Source organism: Puma concolor, chromosome E4 (genome assembly GCF_028749965.1).
Source record: "Puma concolor isolate L17-30 chromosome E4, mPumCon1.1.hap2, whole genome shotgun sequence".
Classification (NCBI taxonomy): domain Eukaryota; kingdom Metazoa; phylum Chordata; class Mammalia; order Carnivora; family Felidae; genus Puma; species Puma concolor.
In genome coordinates this window covers 40,978,094-40,996,092 of record NC_141683.1, presented here as the reverse complement: position 1 = coordinate 40,996,092, position 17,999 = coordinate 40,978,094, and the positions used below count along the sequence as shown (strand labels likewise).

At 45.6% G+C, this 17,999-nt stretch overlaps 1 protein-coding gene across 3 annotated transcripts in view; it reads left to right on the top strand.

The window, feature by feature from the left end:
* The window catches only part of PTPN14 (protein tyrosine phosphatase non-receptor type 14), a 174,276-nt gene that overhangs the window by 59,000 nt on the left and 97,277 nt on the right, over nucleotides 1-17,999 (top strand). For 2 of the 3 annotated variants that reach the window (XM_025921051.2, XM_086694540.1), the window contains exon 2: nucleotides 13,044-13,371. In XM_025921051.2, the coding sequence (XP_025776836.1) occupies nucleotides 13,198-13,371 (174 nt within the window). In that variant the 5' untranslated portion in view covers nucleotides 13,044-13,197. Of the gene's footprint in view, nucleotides 1-1,715; nucleotides 2,642-13,043; nucleotides 13,372-17,999 lie in introns of those variants that run through there. The other variant, XM_086694539.1, reaches the window with a different exon arrangement.

The following is a 17,999-nucleotide window of genomic DNA, read 5'->3' as shown; positions in this document are numbered from 1 at the left end:
AATAATAGGTTTTTGTTTAACACAGTGTTAATACTCCAAAGATTGCATATTGACAAAGTAGATGTGTGCTCTACCTTTTATCCCTCTGAGGATGGACCTGTTCCATCCTTTCTCCAAGCTCATGTAGGCACAAACACATACAAGATGACTGGCTTCGCTTTGGGTCTGCATGCCTTACTCTGCAGCTTTTCCAACAAGCTGGTAGTTACTGAATTTTTGACGGTTGTTGCTCTGAGTTCATAGCTAAAGATTTAGCTGATTTTTAATAACAGCATAATGCCCTAAATCATGTGGCTATGCCAGAGTGCATTCAAACGTAATTCCGTCATAGATATGCAGGTCGTTTTTAGGCCCCCACCCTCTACTACAGATGATGTTTACTGCACCATCCTTATACGCGACCCTTAAGACCCATTGCTTTTAAAGTGGCATTGCTAGGGGCGCCTGGGTGGCGCAGTCGGTTAAGCGCCCAACTTCAGCCAGGTCACGATCTCGCGGTCCGTGAGTTCGAGCCCCGCGTCAGGCTCTGGGCTGATGGCTCGGAGCCTGGAGCCTGTTTCCGATTCTGTGCTCCCTCTCTCTCTGCCCCTCCCCCATTCATGCTCTGTCTCTCTCTGTCCCAAAAATAAATAAACGTTGAAAAAAAAATTAAAAAAAAAAAATAAAGTGGCATTGCTGAGTTAGAGTGTGCGTTAATTATAGTGCAAAGGGATTTGGGGTGATAAAAGCTGTAAAAGCGTTGTTGGTTCCTGGCTTCTCACCATCTAGTTGAAGGATAGATACGCATTTTCTTTTCCCAGCAATATTTTTGCTTCTGTACCAAGATTTCGGCAGACAGGGTTTGTTTGCAGGGAGATTTGAAATCCTTAATATTCTGAAACATAGGTGTAAGTCAAGAGAGCAAAGGGAGCCTCTTGAATTACGTTTACCCTGCGTAGCACTCGCCGTATTTATTAGATATGGCTTTGTTAGATATTGTACAAATTTAAGTTTCTCAGCTTTTAAGAACGAAGAGTCCGACCCGGGAACCGAAGCACTTGACGTTTTCGCTCCTGTTCCTTCCTCCGCCCACCCCCTACCGGGCTGCAGTCATTCCCTGCCCAGGGGGAGAGCCCTCCCCATGGGCAGCAGTGTCTCTAGAGGCCCCGGCTTGCTCAGCGCTGATGCAGGCCACTGAGCACATCTTCAGGTCTGAGGTCACTAACGGTAGCGGGAATGTTAGCATGCTAACAGTGTTTTTATGACAGCCAAGTGACCGTGCTGGCAACAGGTGCATTTCTCTGTCATGTCACTGAGGGCTACTTAATGTACAGCACGAGTTTTTTCCAAGAACCCACTTGGGTTGTGTGTGTGGGTCTCATAGGCAGGGGACCGAGGGAAGAAGGGACAATTACGATGGGCTTCCTGTGCGTGTCTGTGCACGTGTGCTTGTCTGTTTATCGCCTGGGTGCCAGCCGGTAGCATGGGCATCGCTGTTTAGAAGCTTTGTTTTCTCCCATCAGTGATGGACAGTTGCTTACACCAGTGGGGAGCATGCAACTCGGTAGCAGCTGATACTGGCTCCTACCTGTTGCCATTCTTTCCCCCCCTCTGATTCAGCTACTTGGCTCCGGGGAAGTGATTGCGTCGTTAACAGTTCAGAACCCGCTGGGTTGTATTCCTGACTCACTGACTTGGTCCCGGTCTCTGGAGCCCACTGTGCATCCTGTCCGTGGTTCCCAGTCAGTGAGACCTAGGGGTCTTGTATTCATGCTTCGCCTCCTTGTGACAAATAGCCTTAGCTTTTGAAATTCTACAAACGCTGGCTTGTTGGAAAGCGATTCATACACTTGCGAACGTTGGCAGTCTGTGTTTCCTTGGGCTTCCTGCAGTATTCAGTGAAACAGCAACAATAATGACAGTGACTGCAAACATACAAATAGTGCTCACCATGTGCCAGACTCTGTGCCAGCCCTTGATATGTTACCAACGGGTGTAGTCCCGCAGCTGCACCTGGTGGGTATTGTTACCACCCCCATAGTATAAATGCAGAAAGGGAGGCAGCCTCTGAGCTATGGTTATACAGCCTGTAAGTGGCTGATGCAGGGAAATCACTCCACATCAGAGTGAGGCTCACTGATGGGGCCAGAGAGACCAAGGAACATGGCGACGTACCCAGGGAAGCTGGGCACTGGCTGCATAGACCCCCTTGAAGAGAGTTGGCAGAGATTGCGTGGCTGCTGCTTCTGTTTGGATAGGAAGTGACACGGGTGAGTCCTCCCATCTGAAAGTTCTGGACACGCAAGGGGAGTTGAGGGAATTCAGGCATGGACAGGAAGGAAACGGGAGAGGGAGGTGTGGAAAACTTTGCTAAGGGAGGTCACTTGTAACAGCCTTTCACAAAGAACCCCTCTCTTGGTCAGCTCTGTCCCCATTAGGGTGCACATCCCAGAGGAGGGTGAATGAAGCAGGCTGGAGGTATGTTTACCTTCAGCGAATTTCTTTCGTTTTGATGAGTGAGTCATATGAACAGGCTGGAAAACCTCTCCAGTTGCTCTTGTAACTGTGTTTTTCAAATTGGTTTTTGAAGAGCTTGTATTGATGTGCTGGGATTATCCCTCTCTGCTGCACACACTGGAACCGTAGACGGAAAGTTGTCTAGGTAAGAGGCACTGGGTTGGGGGGAGGAGGTATGGGGTGCTGTGGCAGGGATAAGACCCTGATTCTGCTGCCATGCCGTCTGGATAGAACATCCTGGGACTGAAATTGAGTCACCGGCCTCAGGATCCATTTCTGCCATGTCCGGATCGAGTCCACTCGGGCTGAGCAAAGATAGACTGCAGATGGCATATTGAAGCCTTCCTTATAGAATGTGGTTGTTTGCTGTTGTCATTGTTATTTTCATATCACCAGGTCGTTTCCTACCCCCTTTCTGGGTATTTTAACATGGTTCATTGAGTAAGAACGTGGGGTCAGGTGGTATCCTTAGTAACTGTGTGATCTTGGGCAAGGTCTTAACCTCTCCAGAGTTGGTGCCGTCGTCTGTAAAAATGGGGGCATTAGGAATCACCGTCTCATAAGACCATTGGAGATAATGCTCAGGAAAATGCCTCTGTCATCGTATCTGCTTTAAAAATGGAGGTGCTCGCTATTGCCTTCTTGGTGTTCCAACACTCACAGGACTCTCCCATTCTACTTCCCGGCTATGATTAGCTGTGACATTCCAGGACGCACATCACTGTGGGTGTAGACACTGACACCAGAAAGAACTGGATTTGGAGAGTTGCAGATTCTACTGTCTCTCAAAGAAGGGTGGAGTGTCGTAGGACAAAGCATTCCTGGCGTGAATAGACAGAGAAAGCTCATCAGAGAAGTAAGCCAGAGTCAGGTGCTCTGATACAGTCGATTAAGCAGGTTGGGCAGGAGGAATCCCTTCCCCTCTGCCCATTGGTTGTTCTTTGTACTTTTATCCAGCCTGTCAACTTTCCCTGCAAAAAGAATTTTTATTGCCATCTTTTTTTTTTTTTTTTTTTTTTTTTTTTTTTTTTTTAAATTTTTTTTTCAACGTTTTTTATTTATTTTTGGGACAGAGAGAGACAGAGCATGAACGGGGGAGGGGCAGAGAGAGAGGGAGACACAGAATCGGAAACAGGCTCCAGGCTCCGAGCCATCAGCCCAGAGCCTGACGCGGGGCTCGAACTCACGGACCGCGAGATCGTGACCTGGCTGAAGTCGGACGCTTAACCGACTGCGCCACCCAGGCGCCCCTATTGCCATCTTTTAACAATGAAATGAGAAATGCTCACTCTCAATTTGATCTAGTTAAATGTAAGTTTTCTTTTGGAGGGGCAGGAGGGGTTACATGGAGGAAGAATTCTGACCCCCTTTCTCTGTAACATAGCTCCACAGAGTGGAGGATTTTTGCCAGGTTGCTTTACGAAGTGCCATTTAAGAAAGACTTCTTTATTAAAAAAAAAAAAAGAAAGAAAGAAAGAAAAAACAACTTTTTAATGTGGGAAATTTCAAACGCATACAAAACCATAAGGAAAGGTATGAGCCTTGTCTGCCACCAACCGCAGCTGGCAACTACGTGGCCAATATTGCTTTACCCGGACCCCCACAGTGTCCCCTTCCCATTATATTTTTTTAAGTTTATTTATTTATTTTGAGAGAGACAGTGCAAGCGGGGGGCGGGTTCAGAAAGGGAGAAGGGGACCGAGGATCCAAAGTGGGCTCTGTGCTGACAGCAGCGAGCCCGATGCGGGGCTTGAACTCACGAACCATGAGGTTATGACCTGAGCCGAAGTCAGATGCTTAACCCACTGAGCCGCTCAGACGCCCCCCCACACCCACCCCAGTCCTGTTATTTTTGAGTACATTCCAGACAACATATTATTTTATCTATAAAATATTCAAGATGTGCTTTGAATGCCTTAAGAGTCTCAGTGAAGTCAATAATGAAAGCTTTCATGTCTTGAGATCCTTCCTGTGGGAAGATCATGTCTCTCTAGAGACCTCAGGGCGGTGATCCTCAAAGTGGGGGATGGGGTAATGATTTTTTTTCAGCAGTTACCTGTGGGGGGCTTTTTCAAACTGCTGGTCCTCACAGATCGTTGCCCTTCCCCCCCAACAGTCAAAAATGCAGCCTTTGATTCTTCACCAAACTGCTTTGCTCTGAGTATTAGAGCAGGAATAAACAACAGAGAACCACTGCTTGGGGTGGGGGAGTTGGGATTCCAGGTAATAGAAGCTTTACCACTCAAGAACCACTTTTTTTTTTTTTTTTTTTTTGGTTATTTTTAACCACTATGGATGGGAGTTTACAAGTTTACAAGTTACACTCTTTACAAGTATATTTCTTTACTGCCATCTTAAGCAAAATATGCTGGGTGTTATTCCGTCATCCATATTTACCACAGGGTACTTTCGATACTATCTTCCATGCTGTGGAATGCTTAATTTTATAGTCTGCCTCCCTCATTGCCTCTCTGTTCCCTGCCAGCATACTTTTCTTTATCTCCTTTCAGTCTGCTAAGGGCTAAGAAGCAAGGTATGTAAGGTATATAAAGTCAGAGTAAATGCACTGTGAGGGTGGTTTGTGTTTGTTTGTTTCCTGAGCAGAGCATTAATAAGGACTTCATGATATTTGATTGCTCAGAGGATGTTTGCCTCCATTTCCTGGTTTTCGGAGACATTCTGCACACATGTAGTTGCTATGTAGCCATTTTTCGTGGAGGTGAGGTACCGCTGTGATGGGGTCCTGTAGCAGGAATCTTTGTTCTGACTTGCAGTGCAGCTCCAGATTTCGACAAATTTCTCTCCATCCCACCACTGAATGTTTGAAGTTGAGTTAGCGGGAGGAAAAGGAAGAAATTCAAAAACGTGGACATTCTGCATTTGTTTTTGTAGTTATTTAGCAACTAAAAGTTAGGGGCTTGTGTTGTAAACCTCACACAACATTTTGCTTGGCTTCGAGTAATGCAATGTATGGATGTAATCTGGGTATTCTATAGCACTAACATTTATAGAAGAAACTAACTCTAATTTTCACCAAAACGAACTACCTTCCTCTCTGCCGGTCTTGAAGGGGGAATCGGAGAAAGCATTTCCCATTTTCCAATACTCTTTTTTCCTCATGCCCTTCCACCCCCTTTTTTTTTTTCAACGTTTATTTATTTTTGGGACAGAGAGAGACAGAGCATGAACGGGGGAGGGGCAGAGAGAGAGGGAGACACAGAATCGGAAACAGGCTCCAGGCTCCGAGCCACCAGCCCAGAGCCCGACGCGGGGCTCGAACTCACGGACCGCGAGATCGTGACCTGGCTGAAGTCGGACGCTTAACCGAGTGCGCCACCCAGGCGCCCCCCTTCTACCCCTTTTTAAAACTCTCCTCAGAAAAATGACATAGTACTTTTTAAAACTGAGCTGTGCCTCATGCGTGTTTATACACAGGATGGACTCATTGCATCATTTTTTCCTTTCTCACACCCAGACCAGGGTTACATAGTTCTGTGAGGTGTGCTTGGGAGTTGTAGTAATATGGAATGCTGGAAAAATGCCAGAGACTGTTAGTAAATATAGAATGCAGTGGAACAGCAGTTAGCTTATGTTCGTGATTTCAGAACTTATGTTCAGATTTCGGAAGTAAGCGTACATAATATAGCATGGGAAATAAAAAGATGACCGCGTTTAAGATTTGGATTTTAATTCCTGTCTTTTCCCTAAAGAAATTTAGTACAGGTAATTTAGTAAAGGGGATTAAGCTGTCTTTGGTTGATATTATGAAAGGTCTCTCCACTTCTTACTCATCATATTTAAAATTTATTAGATCAGCCGACTGACTTTTCTATGAGAAAGCTGGCTTTGCTCTGTGTTTTCCGTTTGGCAGGTGTTTTGTTGATATGTTTAGGGGGAAAAAAGAAAGTACAAGGTGCTGGAAATCCACAGCTGATTGTTAGAAGATGGAAACTTACATATTAGATCTTCTTAGGAAGCTGATCGGTCAGGAATGAGTTTTAGAAGTGACTTTGAAGCTTCTCTGTATGTCCTGTCCTCTTCTGCTGTAACTTATTCTATGAAAGGCCCTTAAAGTGTGTTTACAGAGCAAATATCCCTACAAATTGCTTTGGGCAATCGTGGGCACACTGGGATTCTTTATCACATCAGTAATTCCCTTGTTGTTTTGGCAAAGAACTTCCATGGGATGTAGCATCTCTCTGGTCTTTGAGACCACGCCCAGTCTAAGACACATCAAGGGCTGGAAAAGACAGGCTTGGGTGGGAATGTTCTTATAGAAGTGTGGGTTCAATTTTTTACCCCCAAAGAGCACCAGTGAGCTGAATAACTTCTCATCCCTCTTCTCTGCACTTTTTAGCCTTTCTCACACCCTCGCATGTCAGATCTATCTAAGGCTCCAAATTCCTTAGGTGCCACTGAGGTCACCTGGAGGCCCCTGCCCTACCTTGGCCTCAAAAACTCAACCCTTTCAGAATTCATTCTTTCTTTCATCATAGTGACAAATATTTATTTAACGCCCTGCCACATCCAAAGGTGACTACAAATCTAAACCTGACATAGCTGTCTCCCTTCAAAATTCTTGTGGTAGGGACGCCTGGGTGGCTCAGTCGGTTAAACGTCCTGCTTCGGCTCAGGTCATGATCTCACGGTTCGTGGGTTCGAGCCCCGCATCAGACCCTGTGCTGACAGCCCAGAGCCTGGAGCTGCTTCAGATTTTGTGTCTCCCTCTCTCTTTGCCCCTCCCCGACTCGTGCTGTCTCTCTCTCTCTCAACAATTAATAGATGTTAAAAAAAAAAAAAAAGAAAAAAAGATTCTTGTTGGGGAGCTGAGACACACACGGGAGTTTCTCTGGGGTGAGGGAGACTGTGCTATGCCATCAGCTGTAGAGATGCAGCCATTTGGATTCTAAGACCCACAGCAATTGGGAATCAATTTCCACTGAAAAAAAGAACAGCTGCCTCACACCAGACACTGTAAGCTTGTTATTGACTAAGATAAGGAAAAGGCCGCAACCTTCTTACCCACTTAGGCTGGGCTCTGTATGGGAGTGTTTCTTCTAATGATTGGCTCCTTTCTGCTCTAGGTGACGGTACACTGGAGGATGACAAGGTGGAGTGCTGGGACAATGCACGGTTCTACCCTTGGACTTGTCATCGCTTTGCATTCAACTCTGTGTTCTCTGCTTTGCCTGTTTTTTTGTTTTTAAGACTTTAGGTGGTCACGTACTCCGGTCCTTTCCACAGCTGCTTTGCTATCCTTTGAGCAAACTGGGCTTACTGTATGAGGGGGAAGAGGAAGGGGACCTTTATAGCCACTGAGTGCTCCACAGAAGCATTTTCTCATTTACTTCTCGCAGATGGGCAGAGTGGGTATTATCTTCACAGATGAGTAAACTGAGGCAGGGAAAGGTTAAGTTGCTGGGTGTGCACTTAGGCCAGTTCCTGCAGGAAGATGTGCACATGTTTCCTTCCCTGAGCTAACTTTGGTTCTTAGAGAGGACCTTCTGTGCCCCTGACTTCACTCCTTCTGTCACATGGGTGTCCTTCCTTTCGGGGGAGCCTTTAACATGCACTTCCAATCCCTTCAGACAAAGACCCACCGAGCTGGAGAGGTCAGAGTTGTTGGTACTTTCCTTGTCCTTTTTTTTTTCACATTTGCTTCTTCTTCTTTTTTTTTTTTTTAATGTTTATTTGAGAGAGAGACAGTCAGTAGGAGAGGGACAGAGAGAGGGAGAGAGAGAGAGAATCCCAAGCAGGCTCTGCACTGTCAGCGCAGAGCCTGATGTGGGGCTCAGTCCCATGAACCATGAGATCCTGACCTGAGCTGAAATCAAGAGTCCGACGCCCAACCGACTGAGCCACCCAGGCCACCCTTCACATTTGCTTCTTACTCCCGGTGACTCTCGTCACTAAAGGGCTGGGGTCTAACTCTTTTATCCGATGCTACTTTTCTCACTAAGCTACATCTGTGAAAAAGAGGATCAGCAGATGATGTTTGGAAATTAGAATAAGAGGCTGTTTGTCTTGAAAAAAAAAAAACAAAAAAACATCGTGAGTCAGCACTACCGGCTTTACTATCTGTACTAACCAAGAAAAGAGTCTGTTTCCTTAAACTTCCATGAATGGAAGCAACATTTGCAGCTTGCCCTTATTTACTTGATATGTTCTTGAAGAGGGGACAAATAAAACTCATCCTTTCAGTGACTTCAGTCTTTAAAAGAGTTTTCCATTAAACAAAACCAAATCTTCTGGCAAATAGAATTGACGACCCCCTAGTTTGAGCTCTTTTGGAAATCCAGTATCATCAGGAAAATCTACAGTTTCATAAGCGTGTGACCTTTTTATGAGAATTTGGCATTTTGTTCTAGGTTTTACAATGTTCATGTGATGAAGTGAATATGATGTGGCCCCTGAGAGCCACACAGGGAAAGTCGTTGGAGTCCCAGAGAGGCCTTGTTTGTGATAGACTTCACATCCAGTTTCCCGTCTGGTAACATATCTTTTTTTTTTTTTTAATGTTTATTTATTTTTGAGAGAGAGACATGGTGTGAGTGGGGGAGGGGCAGAGAGAGGGGGAGACACAGAACCCGAAGCAGGCTCCAGGCTCTGAGCTGTCAGCACAGAGCCCGACGCGGGGCTCGGACTCACAAACCGCGAGATCATTAAGCTGAAGTCTGACGCTTAATCCACTGAGCCACCCAGGTGCTCCTGTCTGGTAGCATATCTTAATCCTCCCTCTCTCTGTCTATCAAGGACAAAGCAGAGGAAGGAGGCTTAAAACCCAGACGGTGCTGGGTCACGTGTATTGTAGAACTGTGTGCCTTTGTAAATAGTTAGGAGATGGACTCATGATACAAGTGCTATGGATTCTTTGAGAGCTTAAACATGGCGGTTAGGGGAGGCCTGGGTGGCTCAGTGAAGGGTCAGACTCTTGATTTCCACTCAGGTCGTGATCTCACGGTTCAAGGGATAGAGCCCAGAGTGGAGCCTGCTTGGACTCACTCTCTCTCTCTCTCTCTCTCTCTGCCTCTCCCCTGCACATGTGCATGTGTGTTCTCCCTCAAAATAAATAAACATTTTTAAAAACACGGCAGATAATTCATAGACTATCAAAATGTTAACACTGAAAGGGACTAACAGATCATCTCCTCTAACCCTATTCTTACAGATTAGTGTCACACAGATGGTTTACCTGGAATCATTTAGGTGTGACCCATCCTAGAAGCAAGGGGTGTCTTAAATGAGCACCTGGCAATTCTTTCCAGAAGCACAACCCTCCAACCGCACGAGTTCTGGGCATAAATGCCATGAACTTTTAATTTAGGTGAAAGATGTGGGTGTTAAAGACGGAGAAAACATGTCTCTAGTTCTGGAAGAGTTTAGAGTCAGCCTTGCTAATACTATTAACACAAGTTTGATTGCTATGTTACAATAGGCAGAAATGATGTGGGAGTTCAGACAAAGAAAGGGAGGGATTAGAGAAGTCCATAGAAAGAGCCAGCTGCATTTTAAACCAAGCTGTAAGGACTATGTTTAGTACCGGTATTGAGGGTTGCCTTTTGTTTTGTTTTTTTGTTGTTGTTCCTTTGATTACGAACATTTTTAGGTATACAGAAAAGCTGAAAGAACAGTGCAGTGGATATCTGTATGCCCACCATCCAGATTTAACAACTATTAATGTTTTGTCATGTTTGTTCGACTCTGAATCTGTATATGTATGCATTGGGTTTTTAGCCATTTGTAAGTAAATTATAGATAATATGACATTTTTACCCCTAGATATACCCACTGCCATCTCCTAAAGCATTCCGTTTACACAAGCACAATTCTACTATCAATAACAGAAGAGGGGCGCCTGGGCGGCTCCATCGATTGAGCATCTGACTCTTGATTTCGTCTCAGGTCATGATCTCAAGGTGGTGGGGTCAAGCCCTGTGTTGGGCTCTGCACTGAGAGCATAGAGCCTGCTTGAGGTTCCCTCTCTCTCTCTCTCTCTCTCTCTCTCTGCTCTTCTCCACTGCTTATGCACTCCCTGTCTCTAAAAAAAAAAAAAAACCAAGAAATTTATTGGTGATCCACTAATATCATCTCATTTCTGTTCCCTATTTCAAATTTCCCTAATTGCCTCATGTCTTTTATAGGTATCTTTTTAACCCTGGATTTGATTGAAGTTCACATATTGCATTTTGTTTTTATAAGTCCTACATCTCTTTTACTCTAGAGCACCACACCCCCCTCTGGCACCCCCCCCCCCCATTCAATATTTTATGTCATGACATTGACTTTTCAGACCAATTTTCTTTCAAGTTTTTGTGGCTACCTTACCTAGCAAGTTTCTTGCAAATTGAAGGCTTAAATAGCTTAAAAAACCTTAAAAAATCGGTATTTTCTAGGAGATACACTGCCCGATTGGCAGATGTTGCTTCTGACATACCATTTTTAGTAGCTAATCCATTTTAAGCTAATCTTTATTTGCAAAAGTAATCTAAGGTGATTGTAAAACGTTACAACACTTTAGAAATGTATAAAATACAGAGTGAGAGTTCTGTGTAATGTCACCTCTCTGTGGCCCTAATGGTTAATTGTTTTAGGGAATTTACGTTCTTTCCCAGTACTTCATGTGTTTTTGTTTATTATACAAACTGCATTATCTGTGCATTTGGTGTGCAGTGTACTTTTTATTTCTCTGTGTGTTCTGGATGGCGTCCTATGGAATATATAGCAGGGATTGTTTTTAATAGTGGCTGGGATAAAGGTGTACCCGGCCGGCCACATTCTTTCATAGGTGTTTAAGGTGAGGCACACCCAGATGTAAAGCGCCTAGCCCAGGATTAGAAGTGTGGCTTATGCCCACGGAGCAAATATTTCTTCTGTTTGAGGCTCCCTGGTTAATATATGAGTTGAATCTTGGTGTCTTCTGCCTTGTTCTTCAACAAGGTGAGGGAATGTGTAGCAGTCAACTCTTCAGGGTTCTGTATTTGAATCCTGACTTCTTTTTTTGCTTTTTGGGGTGGGTCCCTGTGTAGTCTTTCCTGCAGATATCAGGAGATCATCAGGTTGGTCTACCTTAGAGGTAAACATGACAGTCTGCCAACACAAAGTGATTTAGAAATGTTAATAGGTTTTACCAAGCCACAGTCTCTCGCATGTGTATTTTAAGCCATCATAAAACATACCTGTCATGCTAAGGAATGTGCCAGAGGGCAGGCATCAAAGACCGGCCGAGGGAGTCTGGGGAGTATGTTTTGCTCTGTTGTAGGGTTGTGCCCTGACAACCTCTGTGAGGCCTGGGGTACTGACAGGGAGTGGTTTCTAAATATTAAAGCCATTTTATTTATTAATTCAGGAATGCCTGTAAATAGTTACTCATATTTGCCCCTCTAAGTGTCAGGGGGCTCCGAGGTAATTCTTTGGATGAAAGGTGTGCAGTCAGGCTGGATCTGCTTGACTTAGGGAATGGAGTTAACACAACAATCACATGAGCAAGAGATAGTCTTTTGGGCTTAATGGGGAAGAGAAAGGTGAACAGAGAGTTGTCTGAACATTTCTGGCTTCTTTGGAAGATAACGATGAAGAAACTCCCAGTGAGAGCAGAACAGTAAAAGCCACTTTTGCTGTTGTTTTCTTTTTGTGTTCTCCATGGCAGTGTCATCCCTTGAATTTGGTGGGACATGAGGGTGTAAGTACATCTCACTATTAGTTAAGTAAATTATCTTTAATTTGGTGGCAAGGCTTTTGCGTCAAGCATTTTGTAAAAGAACAAAATGACGGTAGGGCAGTTCCCCACATCTAACTGCCTGTTTGGTGAAGAAGAGCACAGAGTTGTGATAATAAATGCATTAGATTCATATATTTAAAACTTCAAATGTAGAAAGTTGCTGACTTCCATTAAATGTGCATTCTCTTCATTTTCTATCATCCGTTCTAAGTGTATAAAGTAAATAACAAAATAAATATTAAGATAAAAATAAAGGTAAATAGTGTTAAGGTAAAGAAGGAGGCAGTGTTGCAAAGAGGGAGAAGGAACAAGATAAGATTCTAAGTTCAGGATCAGCCAGTCACGTAAATCATCGAGCTTCACTTCTTTCCCCTGTAAAAGGGGGGGATCAGAGAGCCTATGCCATCAGGCTGTTAATGAGGTTGAAACGAGAGGATCTATTTAGAAGTTACACAGTGTTCCAGTTCCACCGCTACTGCTTTCTTGAGTGGACAGGATGGTGCAGTGAAAAAAGCATGGGAATTCAAGGCCCATAGACGTTGGTTTGAATTCTGACGTTGCCATTCACCTTGTGCGTCTTTAGGTGAGGTCTTCTCATCTCTCCGATCCTCCGCGTCCTCAGCTGTCGAACGGATTTCATCAGCTCCCTCTTGTAAGATCAGGTAGAGCTCATGGGCTCCACCAAGAGGCTTGAGGGCTGCAGAGCTTGCTGGTTCTCGAACGTGGACGTCCGGCCGACCGGGGACGTGTGCTCGCGTGTGCGGATCCTACGCCGCGGCATCCGCAGCCTCCCTTGCAGCCAATGACCTTGCTGCTTCTCTGTTCGCAGCGATCCTCCGCAGCGCCACACCGGGCATGGACACCTTTCTCGGCGTCTGGAGGAGCACGTGCGGTAGTGTCATCACCCAGACACGAAGCTGCTAAGGCCATCTCAAGGGCGTGGGCGCCGGGATAGGAAGGCGGCGTCCGAGGGCCACGCAATCATGCCTTTCGGCCTGAAGCTCCGTCGGACACGGCGCTACAACGTCCTGAGCAAGAACTGCTTTGTCACACGGATCCGCCTGCTGGACAGCAATGTGATCGAGTGCACGCTGTCGGTGGAGAGCACCGGGCAGGAGTGCCTGGAGGCCGTGGCCCAGAGGCTAGAGTTGCGAGAGGTAACAGCGGGTGTGGGCGGGCATCTGAGCCAGAACTCACTCAAGGGACTGGCCACCTGTCTCTTGGCACCTGCCGTGCTTTGCAGTCCCAGCCTCCTGTTTAAGAGGATCCTGTTGTCCTTGGCATAGGCTTGATCTCACAGCGTCAGTGGATCAGGAGGCCTGCTCCAATGCCGTGACAAGCAGGACCCCGCCTGGGGTGGCGGCTTCCCTTTTGTTACCTTCTATGAGGAGGTTGGGCGGGGGGTGGGGGGGGGGGCCTTGTCACGTCCAAAGTCATTGTCTCTCTTTACAGCCGTGGAGCGGGTTGGCATTCCAGCTGAACATCTAGGAGAAAACGCCCACAGAGGGGATGGATGCAGCTGCTTTTAGTTTTTGTTTGTTTGTTTCTATATTTTCCTCTTCAAAGAGGGGAAAAAAATGAAAAAGTATTTAAAGCGAGCATGACCAGCGAGGCTTTTTGTGGGCGCATATAAAATGGGCGTTTTGTTTCTTTCAGGATTCCTCATGACCCTCGTTTTCTTTCTGCTGTCTCTGAGCGTTTTAAATTTTTTTATTTATTAAAAAATTTTTTCTTTTAATGTTTATTTATTTTTGAGAGAGAGAGAGACAGAATGCGAGCAGGGGAGGGTAGAGGAAGAGGGAGACACAGAATCCCAAGCCGACTCCAGGTTAGGCTCTGAGCTGTCAGCACAGGGCCCGACATGGGGCTCGAACTCCCAAACGGTGAGATCATGACCTGAACCGAAGTTGGACACCCAACCGACAGGCATTCCTAGACCTCTTTGGGCTTAAACAAAGCCAGGGTTGACCATGAAGGCAGTCATGTTATCACTCTTTAAAAGGAACTCTCCTGGGGCAGCATGTCCTTTATAAGAAGCAAGCCCTTAGTCTTCCAGTCTTAATTCTTTGGTGAGAACCCTGCACACGCATATGCGTCCTGAGAGCCCCGGGGCAGAGTGGCCAGTGGGTCAGGTGGTATAATTCAGTGGTTGCCAGCGCAGAAGGGACTGCAAGCCCCTGAGATTTGAGGAGCAGAAAAAGCTCTGTGGTTGTTCTGGGCCCTGTGACCACATTGCCCATTACCTCAGGGTGCTGGTTTGGGAGGTGGTGCCTTCTGGAGGTGATGGTGTTTGATGTCTTCCACACCCCTCATGACCCACCTTCTTCCACATGCACAAAGGAATTGGGGTCGGGGAAGTTCTTCTCCCCTTGGCATCCTCCACAGGCCAACTGTTGTATTCTTGGGGACAGTTTCACCTGAGTCCTTCTGTCTCCTGCCGGTCTTCATGTTTATACTTCAGTTTCTGTGATCAGAGCTTCCTTTGAAGTTTCTTTTCCTGTATAGGGAGACTTTCCTGTCACACAGCTACATGTGGCTTGGTAGCTGACCCAGCAAAATAAACATGGAAAAGGTGCTGCCTTTGCCTGTTGAGAGCTGGTTCCTTTTGGCTTATGAGTAGCACATTGGGGTATACATATTTAAAAATATGCGTGTGCATGGGCATAAAGGAAAAACCTTAATACTGGAGGTTGGTTGGTTAGAAGACTGGTCTAAATTTCTTGTGAAAATGTTCGTTCTAGATCGTTTACGAAAGATATGCACTGGTTCCACTTTTGAATATTCTCTGTAACTCACGGGGGAGTAACTATTCTTTGCATATACTGGGAGACAGTAGAGCACGTGCTGAAGGAGTTATAGGCTCAGTCTTTGGCCTCCTGGACTTGGGTTCAAATTATAGTTGTGTCATTTGTTAGGTGTCCTTGGAAAAGTTACCGTGCTTCTCTGGGCATCGGTTTTCTCACCAATAAAGTGGAAATAATGATAACCTTACTTATCTTATGGGACTGTTGTAAATATTAAAAGAGATACAGTATGGAAAATGCATAGTGCTGCATCTAATATTGACAACTGTCCCAATTTGAGAGTCTTAAAAATTTTTCATTGAAGAAAATCTTGAGCAACTGCAATGTGCCAGGCACTGTGTTAGGACTTGATGAGGGAAGATAAATAAGGTGTAATTTTGTCTTCAAGATATGCACGGGTGAGTAGGGGAATCCAGCATTTAAATAAGCAGTTAACGCTGAATGCGACCTAGGGGCGCCTGGGTGGCTCAGTCGGTTAAGCACCCGACTCTCGGTCTTGGCTCAGGTCATGATCTCACGGTTCATGAGTTTGAACCCCTCATCAGGCTCTGCGCTGACGGTGTGGAGCCTGCTCGGGATTCTCTTTCTCTCTCTGCCCCTCCCCACTCTCTCTCTTTCTCTCTCTCAATAAATGAATAAACTTAAAAAAAACAACAACACAAGATTAAATGCAATCCATGCTAAAATGCAATGCAGGTGCAGGCCGGAAAGGCAGTAGCTCTTCTTAGACTTGTGCAGTACACAGTCTGTGCTGCTGACCGCTGCGGCCCCGGGAGGGGAGAGGAAGTTTCAGTGAAGGATGAACAGAGCCGTCACTCTCTGAACGGGGACTTGAAGGATGCACAGGACTTCAGCAGGTGGCAAAGAAAGCAAGGCCATCCAGGGCCAGGGGAACTGGAGTCTTGAAGATCCAAGGATGCAAAAGCAGGTGCCATTCTTGGGGGCCAAGAAGGCATCTCTGTGAATCCCCAGGCAGAGTCTAAGGTGCATGCGGAGGCGGGTCTGGAGATGTGGACGGTAATAATTACTCTCAGCAGAGTATTGCTTCTCTCAGTGAGAGGGCAAAGGTCAGACCCGGATTAGCCCACAACTGTGTTGTCACAAAAGACAAAGCAGTGAAGTCTAGATTCTGCTGTCACGTGTCTGTTGCAGTGTGATTGATCTTCTAATGCGAAGGTGGGGTTGACATTTAATGCTGGCTTTATTTTGACATGCTCTAAATGGGTGCATTCACATTAGAGCAAATCACTTTCTTTTTTTTTTTTTTTTTGATTGTATGCTTTTGTTCTGTGACAGATGACATGGAAGGTATGGCCTTTTGTGAAACAATGCTATAGCTACTTTCAAACGAGAGGATGAGATCACGCAACCTCCTACTTTGTTCTTCATTTGCACACACACACCTGGAGGAGGAGTGCATTCTTTCCCCAGAAGCAGGAGGAGGAGGGGATGGACACGGGGTCTGATCTACTCGCTTGACTTTCTTTTTGTATTTGGGTCATTTTCCAAGTAGAGTTGATGGAGCTTGAGAGGAGAAAGTGGAAATCTATCTAAAATACAACAGAATGTTGAGTCTTTATTAAGGCTTGGAACTCAGATCTGGTGGGTATTTGGCTTTGTTGTTAGAAGGATTCTGTAGTTGGGGTGCCTGGGTGGCTCAGTCAGTTAAGTGTCCAACCTTGGCTCAGGTCATGATCTCACAGTCTGTGGGTTCGAGCCCCACATCGGGCTCTGTGCTGACAGCTCAGACCCTGGAGCTTCTTAAGATTCTGTGTCTCCCTCTCTCTCTGCCCCTCTCCTGCTTGTGCTTTGTCTTTCTCTATCTCTCAAGAATAAACATTGGGAGGCCTGGGTGACTCAGTCAGTTAAGCGTCTGACTTGTGCTCAGATCATGATCTTATGGTTCGTGGGTTCAAGCCCCACGTTGGGCTCTTGTGCTGACAGCTTAGAGCCTGGAGCCTGCTTTGAATTCTGTGTCTCCCTGTGTCTCTCACCCTCCCCTGCTTGCACTTGTCTCTCTCTCAAAAATAAATAAACATTGGGGCGCCTGGGTGGCGCAGTCGGTTGAGCGTCCGACTTCAGCCAGGTCACGATCTCGCGGTCCGTGAGTTCGAGCCCCGCGTCAGGCTCTGGGCTGATGGCTCAGAACCTGGAGCCTGTTTCCGATTCTGTGTCTCCCTCTCTCTCTGCCCCTCCCCCGTTCATGCTCTGTCTCTCTCTGTCCCAAAAATAAATAAACGTTGAAAAAAAAAATTTAAAAAAAAAAATAAATAAATAAACATTTAAAAAATTTAAAAAACAATAATTAAACATTAAAAACAAAAATTTAGAAGTGTTCTGTAGATGTATCCTAGACATTTTAAGAGCTTTATCTTAGGAAAAGAAAATTAACTTTGATTTAATTCTTGATCTACATTAATTATAATTTGTGTTTTGCCACTTCATTTAGTCATTTTAAAAATGGATTTTAGGGGCGCCTGGGTGGCGCAGTCGGTTAAGCGTCCGACTTCAGCCAGGTCACGATCTCGCGGTCCGTGAGTTCGAGCCCCGCGTCGGGCTCTGGGCTGATGGCTCGGAGCCTGGAGCCTGTTTCCGATTCTGTGTCTCCCTCTCTCTCTGCCCCTCCCCCGTTCATGCTCTGTCTCTCTCTGTCCCAAAAATAAATAAAAAACGTTGAAAAAAAAAATTAAAAAAAAAAAATGGATTTTATTTTTTAAAGCTGTTTTAGCTCCATGGCAAAACCGAGTGGAACGCAGTGGAACATACCTCCTGCACCACCCCCCCACTCCTATCCCCTCCCCCACGCCAGAGTGGAACATGTGTTCCAGGCGATGAGCCCACATTAACACATCATCATCACCCTGATCCATCGTTTACATTAGGGTTCACTCTTGGTGGTGTTCATTGTGTGGGTTTTGACAAATGTATAATGACATGTATCCATATGGTAGACTTTATGAGGCTCACATCTGGTTTTGAAT